The 12,905-nt window shown below is 35.9% G+C and overlaps 1 protein-coding gene across 1 annotated transcript in view; it reads right to left on the bottom strand.

Moving 5' to 3' along the window:
- Window positions 1–12,905, bottom strand: part of LOC110830363 (uncharacterized) — a 96,143-nt gene that overhangs the window by 34,861 nt on the left and 48,377 nt on the right. The window contains exon 3 of the mRNA XM_087358869.1: window positions 7,486–7,539. Within this exon, the coding sequence (XP_087214995.1) occupies window positions 7,486–7,539 (54 nt within the window). The remainder of the gene's footprint in view (window positions 1–7,485; window positions 7,540–12,905) is intronic.

The following is a 12,905-nucleotide window of genomic DNA, read 5'->3' on the forward strand; positions in this document are numbered from 1 at the left end:
TATGCAATTTTCAGAATCTACAGATCGAACAAGAAGTTTCTTTATTTGGTGTGACCTTTCCTTCGTGGCTGAACTAACACCCACAACAGGTGAGTTATGCTGCTTGGTGCCTCCATCTGATGGCAACAGGTTTACTGGTTCAGATAATACAAAGTCAGGTGAACGAATGAAAAGTCTCTGAATCTGTTGAAGCTGTCTGTTTTCTTCTTTTCCTTCCTGCTGTTTTGGTTTGAGTCTGGGTTTTCTGATTTGACTTTTGCCTTGCATTGTTTCAGCTGTCTCTTCTGCGTTCTGTTCTTGTAATATCTGTGTTTCTTCCACCACTGACTGTTTGTGCCCTACTTTCTGTTGGTATCTTCCAGTTAACTTCGTTTCAGAACTATTCTCTAATTGCTTCATTTTCTGGGTGTTTTTCCCTTCCTTTAAAGATTTTATTTTTGGTGGACATTTTGCACTTGCTTCTGTCTCTTCTACTTTCATTTCCAAATTATTATTTCTAATTTCTCTTATCTTCTGTTTTATCGTCTTTTCTTGGCTATATTTGCATGATTCTTCTTTCACTGATTGATATTGTTCATGTTGCTGGTCTTGATAATATTTTGAATGGTGCTTATTATCGTTCAGAATATTCTCTTGTTGCCTTTTCTTGTGTGTCTTTGGTTCCTGTGTTGCAGAATCACCGATCAGCTTAATATCATGTGGCCAAAGAAGTGGTTTCTCTGTGGAATAATACTGATGTTCTGAAGGAACTGAAGTATATGCTGGTTTTAGATTATGGACTGATGGTATACATTCAGTATTTTTTAAAAGGTCATTTCCTATTGTAGTTCCTTTACATATTTTTATGTTGTGTGATGGATCACTTTGCAGGAGTTCATGTGAAAGCTGAATGCTTTCATCATTTTTAAACCCAGATGACTGATTGAGCTTCAATGAGATTTCTCTATCTAACAATTCCAAATGATGAGGGAGGTTTACTTGCTCTTGAAAGGTCTTTAACATGTCCTCAGAAGCCTTTGGATCTCCTTTGAATGTAGAAGGCACATATTCTTGTCTACGTGACACCTCCGTATCCAAATATTCTCTCATACTGAGAATTTCTATTTCCTCTTTGCCAGTATCTGATGTTTTAACGAGAAGCTTAATCTCAGCTCTGATAGACCTATTGTCTTCAAGAGGTCCAAGCTTTTGAGAACTTTCATACTGTGTGCTTGTAATGTTTGACATAGTATTTTCTAACTTCAAATTACCATTCTGTAAAACATCTTTATCACTTGCCTTTGAACTTGTAACACCTTCATTCTCTAAGCATGACAAGTGTTCTAATAGTTGATTCTCATCCATCTCCATATCTGATACCAACTGGCTAACAGTTTCCTCTAGCTCATGCAGACTATGTCTTGGGTTGTCTTCATCAAAAACATTAACCTCAATGTCATCATCATCATCACTTACATGTATTGCCTTTTCCACAGCATTCTTGTCATTTTTAGTATGAAGGGATCTAAATTTGTTACCAGTAGACAAATATGTGGGGAAATCCATTCTTTCACTTTCCTCTGGATTGTCAGAAATATGTACAAATGAATCAATGGGCAATATGTTAGACCATGTGTCATCTGTAGAATGCATAGTTTCTAACTGTTCATTTGACATTGGCAACATTATATCATCAGCTACTAAGAACGGCAGCTCATCAGGACATATATTAGACCACTTACAGTCATAAAAATTGTCACTGTTTTCTTCAGATTTATTGCTGTGCTTTGCTGCATCCCTCTGCTTGACAGAACATGACACTGGAGTGGCAGACATTACTTTCATTTCATGTGTGCTTTCTGGTTCAACTATATGGCTAATGAAATCAGGCTGTTGAACCACATTATGAAGACTTGCTAGGTTTATAGAACTCTCCAACACTCTACCCTCTGCACCTTGTTCTGAGTTTACTTGATCTCCATTTCTGGCAAGTGTTTTCTTTCGAGGTAACAGTTCTATCACAGCTTCTTCTTGTGGCTGCACAGTAAAGATATTCACATGTGTTTCTGTACTGGGAACTTCATGTACCCCATTCTTCAGTTCTGAAAGAAATTTTAAATTTTCACTTTCTTCCAACAGATTTCCCTGTACTGAAACCTCTGACAGTATTTGTTTTACTACAGCTTCCAACTCTTCCACCTGAGCACGATCTCTGAAAACTGAAGGCTCGGTGAAATTTGAACCAACAGTTTGGAGTTCCTTAAATTCATCTGTAATTTCTGCAGGAATTACAACATCCTTGACAGGTTTATCATTACTTGCTACCTGTGGGGACACAAACTCTTTGTCTTGATTTGATAACACATTTGCAGTCATCATTAACGGTCTCTTTGTTTTTGTTATTTTGCTTGTAGTTCTGGGTTCCATTAAGGGCTTTGAAATCTCTGCATATGCATCTGATGGCAATGACTCAACTCCACTCAGCTTTCTCAACACAGTTTTTTCCACAGGCATCTGAGAGGGCTTAGTATTAAAGATATCAGTAGTCTTTAATGGTGTAACCTCAGGATAAAACTGAAAAAGATCAGACTCTGGCTGAATGTGCAAACTGCTTCTGTGTTCCTTTGGTTCATTTTTTTTTAAATTCAATGGCACATGCTTAGGAAAATTGATATTGAATGTTTCTATTTCTGCTGATGAATCAGATTCTGTGTCAGTAGACGGTAAAAGTTCTTGAACTATTCCAACTTGGGTTATGATTTCAGACTCCTGACTTTGAGTGGAGACTGTTGGTAACTGGAATTCATACTTCACTTCTGATTCTGTGAAAAAAACACTTTCTGAAGAATCTACACTTAACAGGCAAATTTCCTGATATTTCTGGCAGTTATGCTGATATTATAAATATCTATCTAATAACGCAGGTTGATTAGGTGGAGGATGAGGAGATTTTGTGCTGTGTGGCCACAAGCATCCCAACCCTTAACTGCAACACCGCCTGTTGATGTGGTCAACATCCAATCTGGGATTTAACATAACTTCATATTAACAAAAACAACCTACGATAACTAATAGAAAGGAAACAATCCCAAACACTGGCACTATAAGCACTTATAACAATGTTAATTCCATTTAATAACTGTTCCTGCCTTTAATACAAGAGTTAATAAATCAATGCTTCCATTAGAACTACTTAAACTTCTGCATCAGAGAAGAAATGGAGATGCCAAGTTTAACTTATTCTAAGCCAAAAATTTATGATCATCTAGTATTGCAAGGCAGCACAACACAATCTGCGAATGAATATTACTAAACCTTGAATGAAGACAATAATGAAAGATATATAAAATCCCAAACAGTGGCACACTTAAACCTTGTTAGCTCTATTTAAAGACTAGTATCATACAATATAAAAATAATAATGAAAGCATGTTACAATTAGACCAACTCTTGCAGCAAAGAACAAAAACAGATGCCAGGTTTAGCTTACTATTATGACCATCTTAATATCATACGGCAGTGTCTGGAAGTACAGCTAGTTATATGAAATGCATGGTAATTGATAACGATACTCCACCGAATTATCAGTACAGCATGCTGTTAGAAGCATATCCTTTGCCCAGCATACACTATTGCTGATGGCTGATATTAGCATTATTAGATAATACATGCAAACAAAATAAAATGAGCAGAAAGATTATTTCCCTAATTTATTTCAATTAGAAACATTCTCACTAGTATATTATGGATAATAAGAGAAGAATATGCTGTGAGTATGAGTACATGAGATATGATATGGTGACAAACTTAAATTAAGTATGGTATTTTCTGAATGTAGTACAGATGGACTGTGATCAACGCTATTTAGGGTGGCCATAGCTAGGTCTAACAGAAGTATACATTTAGTCACCTGAGCAAATAACAGAAGAAAATAAAAGAGATGATATCAAGAATATCCAATAATGCAAGAATCATAAAGTAAAATTTGTGTCTCAAGTATGTATTACAAAAAGTAGAAAAACAAAATCTTGCAAGTGGAAATCTGTGTTTGACGACGAATGCAAACATTCGTTCTATGGAAATGTGGAGAGACAAAGAGAGAGAACATGAAATACAGCACAGAGTCTCACAGTGAATAGCTGAAGAGAGTTCTGTTTGAAAGTTTATGAAAATACATCACAGAACCAAGCTGTGATTACTGTCACTTCAAACATACCATAAAAAGTGTCTTTTGAGTAGCATAATATAACCTGAGATCTGTTTATTATGAATTGCAGTATAATAACACTGCAGCAAGGAACATCACACTTAAAACACCAGTACTACCCTCATTACTTTTGTGCAACTAAATTCTGGTATGGACATTTCTTAAGACTACAGTTAACAGATATGAATACACTGACATTGAGGGGTTCATATTTGTTATAACCATGTTCAAGAAAAAGAAGGGCAAAAAACCGCTACACAGATAATTCGATGTGCTATCGCTATCAACTACAATGGGTGAAACCACATCTACAGAAATATACTCTCTGTGGCACCAAAAAATCTGCCATAACTAACGAGGCTTGCTTCAACACAATACAGTTTAGGCGCATGTGTTTCAGTGATAAGACCTTTCACCTTCAATATCAAACCAAAATGCTAGCAAGAAAAGTCACAACTTGCTCCAATAATATCAGTATCACTTAGCATATGTACAAAAGATGTTGACTTAATTATAAGTTCACTAATTATTGTTTCTTGATATTGAAACTATCATGTGATAAAATTGAAGTCAGCTTACACTATCAGAGGAATAAAATGATTACATTTTTTAACTGCATGTCACACATAAAGTAAAAGCAATCTTCTATGTCTCAAATAAGAGACAATAAACAATACAAAAATACAAAAGCTGGTACTCTCAGGTTGAACATTCCTTAAGGCTATGACAAAATCAACATTACAAGCAACCACACTGCAGAGCTTAATTCACAAGTAGAAGTAGACCTACTGAAACTCACCATTTGTTACATGGTGTCTCAGAATATTATACTACTATGTAATGTGGAAAATCACATTTTAGTCACACAAACTGTCAAAATATCGTATTTTAATATTATTTTGGCTCCTTTAGACTAGCGGCCCACTTGGTAGATAAATGTGATCTCAACTCAGATCTCTAATGTAATACTGCATTAGTTTTTAACTCCTTCCACATTACTGAAAAAACAATAACTGCAGCATGACTTAGTCTGCAAGTCTAAGGTAAACACAACAAAGATGATTATTAGTGCACTTTAAAATAAAATGTCCTGTGAAGAGGAATCTGTTCTGCAAGTGATACAAGATGAACTGAATATGAGGGATACACATGCAGATATGAAGTGTGCACTACTCTCTTAAAGGAAAACAAACTAAAAAAATATATATCAACATTGTCTAGAAATCATTACTTACTATTGTACTGATGATACTAATATAATACAGAAATTACATTAAATTATGTGGTTGCCATTTCTTATACTGATACAGTCATGTAAGGAGTCCTGTTATGTGAAGAAAGTAATAAGTGCATGTACAGTGTAATAATTAAGAAACAAATATTTGTAAAACAAATTAAATGAGATGTAAACTAATACACAGGTTTTGTGTTGATTCAGAACAAAAGAAGTACCAATATATTTTGTACATATGCAGTAAAAAATATATTCTAAGACCAAAAGCAGAATCTGATGATTATCTGTTAGTATACATTATACAATAGAATTTGGTGGTTTGAACCAGTAACAGTATTAGTACTGACAAAATATGCATATCTATTATACTATTACTTGTAAAATATTGTAGTACAAAGTTCTTGGAAGAAAATATTTTGTCCATTTCTAGGTTGTAATACAACAAAATACTTTTACCCAAAGAGGTTATAGATTTCTGAGGTAAATTAAATACAAAATACATTAATAAAATGTACAATACTTATTCTTAACATATATATTCCTACACTGTAAGATAAGTTTGATTATAAGCATATGCATGTACATTTGGAAAGTATGAAAACATGGGTTCATACACAAGCTGACTTTACAGTACTGAAAATTTGTTGTTCTTTTTTATACACTGAACACAGACAGTGATGTAAGAATAATCCTACAGCTGCCCAGGCTCTGGTGTGTCAAGCTTCGAGAAGAATCATTTGATTGGCTTATGGGTTTGGTCTTCCTGTTGAGCTGGATTGAAGTCCAACTTTCCTTTCACTCATTTCCAACAAATATTGTACAAAGTCATATAACACTTTCAGTGGTCTGTTTTGCAATCACAGGTGGTTAGAATTATTTAACTATTATAGATTCAAGAGGTGAAAAATGATTTGTAAGATTTGAGGTTTTCACAGCATGTTTCTATTCCATTTCTCAAAATTTGCCCTACTATTACAAAAAGACCATTGCATTCTGTTGGAATAAATTAAGTTCTTCACTAGTTCCCACTAGCTTAACAAGAGTACATATGTGAATTCCTGTACTGAAAAATTCTAACAGTGTTCTGGTCTACCACTGTCAAAACACACTAGCTGCCTCACCACCAGCAAAGCACAAACAGTAGGTGCAGCAAACTACAAGTTGTAGGGTAGTTTGTTTATTCAGAACTTCTAATAGTGGTCTATTCACCCCCCCCCCCCCCAAAAAAAAATAAAGACACCAACTGCCCCATCCCCTTGCTGCCAACAAACTAAAATACTTCAGGTGCCAAATTAAAAACACATCAGTGAAGTATAATTTACTTTGGCATCCTTTCTGTTACCCTTCCAGCTTACATTCAGAAGCCGCTGACAAGAACTTGAATGTGTGACAATGTCATGACTATATAAATTGAACTTCACAAATTTTTGGTATAAATAACCTTTAAAAGTTGATAATGATAAATAAATTACAGCTGAAATATGTAACAGAATATTTTTACAGAGCAGTGAACAAAATTTATGTCATGTCTGCTTTAACATGGTGCTAAATAAAGGGCTACTTTAGCAGTATGCTAGGGCAAAGCATGTCCAGCTGTAATGTGTCTGACTGTGTGACGCAGAAATGATAAAGTTTAAATATGAACACTATAGGTCAGCTGTGTAAGAGCACAGAAGATAAACCAATGTTTTCACTTTTTCACTGAAAATATCCATAATCATATAAAACTAATATAGTGTATTGTGTAGGTGTCATTAAAATGTTGATAAACATTTATGTAGTTTGAAAGTCCATCATGTATTTGTACATATGCTTTTAATAAAGGAAGTGAGGTTATAGGTCCATAAAAAATCACGAATTTCTATCCATGACAAGGTATATCCACTTGAAAAAGTATCTCACTTTTGGACAGGATGTTATAAAAGTGACGATGATAAAGAAACGTACATCCAGAAGTTGATGATCTCTTAAGACATAATAATCACACAGACTCTGATTTCAGACTGCATGTAAATATCATATTATTACAGATGTGTAGGTAAGAGTTCTAATCTTGGTTCCTTACCTGATTTTGTAGAATGAATGTGCTTGTCTTTTTCTTGGGATTTTGCAGCCCATTCTGCAACAGGAAATCAATAAGACACATGAGACTACTGTCTGAAAATATAACCTCTTTTCTTTCAATGTACAGTTTTAGCAATCTTTTATCTTCTGAACATCTACTTAGGAAAAGGTGAATATTATTCTTACTCAACCAAAGACATGCACACTACAAACAACATATCAAAAAGCAGACCATGCATGCAAAGTACTCACCATGTTGTTCAAATATTAAAGCTATATGCCAATGGAATGTATAAGTACACAACAAACCTGAACTCTAATTTGTGCTACTCTTACAGTGCTAATGAATTATATGCATTCCCACTGAAGGATCTGGCACAAAATAATAGAGCACCACTATTTTTATAAACTTGTGGGAAACAAGTTATAATTCATTAATGCATGCATATTTGTGCTAGAATCTCACACACATATGCTATAAATCAATGGTGTCCAAACCCTTCAGTTAGTGGAGTACCTGAATGTCACTGTGCTTCCTGCAGAACACCATGAAAAATAGATTTTCTATGTCATCACTGAAGCTAGCATCAATATCAATATCAATATCAATGTAAAATATTATGTGTTATATTATGTATTATATTATGGTCTATGTATCTCAACAAATGATGATGAAATTCCAGTTTGGAAAGATAGCCATTCCTTGATTTTAGTGGTGGAACACCTTCATCAATCTCATGGAACACTAGTGAATCATCGGAGTGTTGGTTGGTCGCAAATATTTTTCTCTGATCTGTACCATTTGATCCAGAATTCATTTACAGTATTTTTGTTGCTCAGTAAATCATCTCAATAAATGGGAGTTTGTGTTTTGTTTTAAACCTTTTTAACTCTTTATGTGGAACTTCGCATAATTGGGGTAGCCGCTTAATTTGGCCAAAGTGTTCTAGTTCCGATGTGTCCCAATTAACCGGAATCCGCTGTACTAGTCGAATGATACAAATATAAGCAACCTGAAGGGCTTGGAGAAAAACCTGTCCCAGTGCCACTTTGTCCACAACAAATACCAAATGGACAGGCCTCCATGGTGAGAAGCTGGTAGCTTACCGCCTGCTATGGTATGGACTAGTGAGTGGCATGGAAAAAGTAGAAGAGGATATTCAGTAGAAACGATACATCTTGTATTTTCTGAACAATATGAACTGGAAGAGAGAAACCAAATTTTTCCAACACACCATACAAAAAGTAACGTCTGCGAACAACCAAATGTCATGACTGACTGGTTAACAAAAGTGCTTTGCATTTGGGAGCTTATGGATTCAAGTATCAGACCTGAGAATACTATCCTTACTGATATTTTACATGTTTTCCCCAGTCCCTGTAGGTAAATATCAAGAAAGTGTACTAAAGTAGGCCAGGATTGCTTCCATCAACATACTTTACTATTCATTATTCATACTGGCCAACACCTTTTAATCTGAGGTACTGACAGCTCATTTAATAAACCATAAATAAAATACATGGAACAGGCACAATGCTTGAACATACGAAGTCTCAATTCAGGCAACAGTATAACACATTGTCACTAGCTGGAAAAGCAGCATGTAAGCAACAAAGTACTTGGGTATAATGTTCTTCAATGTCTTATTGATTTCTACCTACACTACATAACACAACTATATTATGGTACTTGTAATTATTTAATTGTTTCCCAAGAGATCTACATATATACCAAGTCGGTTAAGTGAGACAAGTTACAGTCAATTAATTCTTCACTTTGCATTTCTTCTCCAATTCTGCTAATGTTTCCATTAAGAGAAAAACAATCTTGATTCTATGCTGAATTTGCAGTAGTACCACTCCATGCTACTTTGACACTTGATATTTCTTTGTCACGCAGAATCCCATAATTATTGACCAGTTATGACAGTTTTCATCACATGATACCTGTGTCAGAATTTTCACTCAAGAAGTGATTCCAATTCACTGTAAAATCTCCATCTCTTGGTGTTACAGGTAGCAATAAGCATGGAGCCATAATTGTGGCTGTCATGCTATTATTCTGCTTCTCAGAACATGAATCCTTTCATACGTCGATTTCTGTCTGGTCTCTACACCACTTGCTTGTTCTGAAAGGTGGAATGTAGTTTTCAAGAGAAATAATTAAACAATGGGCTTAAAATACACAGCTATAATGCCAGTAGTCCATCTCTTCTAATCTGTTTACTGTAGATCCATTATTGATGTTTGTTTGATCAGAGTTAAGTCTGAAGACTGATCCAGAAGTCTGCAGTGATCCATATTCAGAGGCTTCAGTACATTTAATAGCATTTCTTTGTGAACAGAGAGATTTTTAAACTAGGTAATGAAGTTAGAAACACTACTAGGTCTTCAACTTCACGGCAGTGATGTAAGTTAAAGTTTGTGGAAGTTTATTATAGCTCTCATGTCTAGTAGAACATTGCCAGACAAATGCATAAGAACAAACAATTGATTTCTTAATTTCTTCTCGACATTATGCTTTCCCCATACACAATAACTTCCTTTGTTGTTAAGGAAAAAATGTTGTCATGCCTGAAATATGAAGTCATTTCAAAGATGACTGGATTGTTTACATAAAGCATGGTCCATGACTGAACAAGTGATATCAGACATGAGGGTTCATAAGGGTTCTTTATTCTAGTGGTGTGGAAATAACTTAACACTGACTGCTGTTGATACAAGATGAAGCAGATATGTTTACCAGGTTGTTTTCAGTATCCTGACTACACAACTGCAAGGCTACAGGGTTACTACCAGCTGGCTGAGTAGGATGATAATAATGTGGGACTGCTGTTTGCATAGAGGACTGAATCTGCTCTAATGCAACTGGGAGTAAGGCAAGAAGTAGTAGAGGACAATTTTAGTATGCAGCCTATACCTTCATGTTCCTGAGTGGCATTCCAGCTACCACTGTGAGATGATGCAGACCCACAGGAAGCATTCCATTCCATTGTCAGCTCACCATGATGTTTCCCAATGCAGATGCACACTGTATCTTGTGTGACATCCTCAGCAGCAACACATACACACACTTGGTCTTCTACATCTACTACACAAATATGGTCTTCAGGGTAGTACTGTTGTGATGTTTCATCATTGGTGACAATTTCCTGAATGTCTCCACCTCCTTTTACATGACCAGCTTCTTCAGGTGCAACTATATTGAATTTATGAGTGTGTTGCATGTGAATGGTTGACAAGAGATGGTCCTCAGTGCCCAAATCCAAATCCACTGGTGTTGCAGTATCTGCATGAGAACCACAAAAAATATCTTCAGCATCTTCAGATCTAACAATGCCTTCAGTGTCAGTTGAACTGCCACTATACATTTCAATATCTGGGGAAGTCATTCCTATAGTGGGTGAACCAAATAATGTTGCAGATAGCACTTGTCGAGTTTCTGCTGGAACCGGTCCATCAGCCTCCATAGCCACTATGTCATAATCCACGTGCCTGACAATGTCAGAAATAATGGACGTGTCTTTTTTATGGTACTCATCCTCACACATGTCCATGTCCTTGATATCTGTGTTTGTGTCTACATGTTTTTTTGTAAAAATGAATGCTGAATGCTGAGTTAAATGCTCTGTATCACTCACCTCAAGATATTTAACATCTGCGATAGAATGATTGTCTCTTATAACTGAAATAAAGCTTGATTTTGCTGTTGATTTTTGATCTCTACCACCTGAGAAACCATTCAAATACAGGTCATCTGCATCTGTCTCAGGTTCTTGACTGTTTTCTACAGGAAGAATGTGCTTATACTTGTTCTGAACCATCATTATGTTGCTAGTTTCTACAGTACTTCTTTCAGTATCAGAAATACCTGGAGATGTTTCTTTGATGGTCTCTATCTCATCACCTGATCCTTTTATCTGATCCACAGTATCAGTTTTCCAGAATCCACTTTGGACATCACTAAATAGCCCATGGGATTCAGAGTGTGTCTCTGACAATGATATATGCACTAACAGTTTATGGGAATCATCTGTAACAGTCAACTCATTAGCACCAAATTTTGGTGGGGCTACAGTTCCACCTTCAGTATCAAGAATGATGAAACTGGGATTGCTCTCTGTTTCCAAATTGTCATGTGACACATGCATATCCAGCACATTGGTTTTATAGTTCTTAGTTGTTGTGGGCTCTGTAGTCATGGACAAGATATTGTCTGAAGGTTCAACCACCACACAGTTTTTACCAGTAACTTCTTTGAAGTTTACATCATAATTTTCTTTCTTCCAATTAGATGATTTTTCACTGAATCTCATATCCACTTCACTGGCCTTAAGATTGCCTTCAGCAGTGCAATCTCCAGAAACAGGTGTCTGCCCTAACTGTGAATTTTCAATTCTTAGAGTGACAGCTTCATTGCTTCCCTCTGACCCAAGTTGCACCAAATCTGTAAAAGGTGTGGTTTTCATCGCTATGTAAGTAGGTGTAAAATTAACTACATTCATTTCACTTTTATGTACCACAGATAATGTAGCATGAAGTTCCTCCATTTCTGTAAGTGGGAGAACAAAAACAGATTTAATACCGTCTGTGACTTGTCCTCCCTTGTCTGTACCTTTGTAGGTACTCTCATCATCTTCAATATTAGTCTGGGAATCCACATATAATTCTGAAAAACTGAGCTTCGATATAAATCTATCTTGTACATTTCGCGGTGAAGACTTACGAAGATCTGTAGGGACAATTTCATCTGATTTTGAATGAAAAACTAAGTCAAGCTTATGATGTGGTTCATGGGAGATGAATGAAGTAAAAGCACCACAATCTAAAAAGTCTGGTAACTGTTGGTGGGTGGAAAAGTTATTTTTGAATAACTCAAGGCCATCAATATCCATGACTGCACAAATAGTGCAGGAACAAGCTCTTGCTGTCTTGAAATGGCCAAGTCCCTGCTTACTCTGCTGATTCTCATCACAATCAGACAGGTGAACTTCACTATCACCGGAAGAAGCTGATGGTGGTCGTGGAGCCAGAGAAATCTTTCTTGTATTGTTCTTTGGAGATGGAAGGCAAGGTGACAGACTCAGTTTGTCACAAATACATTCTTCAATTGAGAATTGGTCAGAAGAAATGGCTGGGGATGATGAAAGTTGAGTAGACTGAATTATTTTGCCTTTCACATAAACAGTATTCCTATCACATGTAAATTTATCAAGGAACTCAGTACTTTCAAATTCGTGTGATTTACTGCCATGAACGTTGTCTGCTGAAGCTTCAAAATCTTCCATGTCTGCAAGATTAAAGATTCCTCTACTGTGCACATTATGGAACCCACTAGATGACTCAACAAAAGTCTCAATGGTTGATATGTCTGATTGGCTACGTCCTTTACAAGACTTACATTCTCTGGTATCTGGGAAA

This window comes from Zootermopsis nevadensis, unplaced genomic scaffold (genome assembly GCF_977971745.1).
Source record: "Zootermopsis nevadensis isolate Lab colony 2312 unplaced genomic scaffold, Znev_1.0 Znev_ptg000030l, whole genome shotgun sequence".
NCBI classification, from domain to species: Eukaryota; Metazoa; Arthropoda; class Insecta; order Blattodea; family Termopsidae; genus Zootermopsis; species Zootermopsis nevadensis.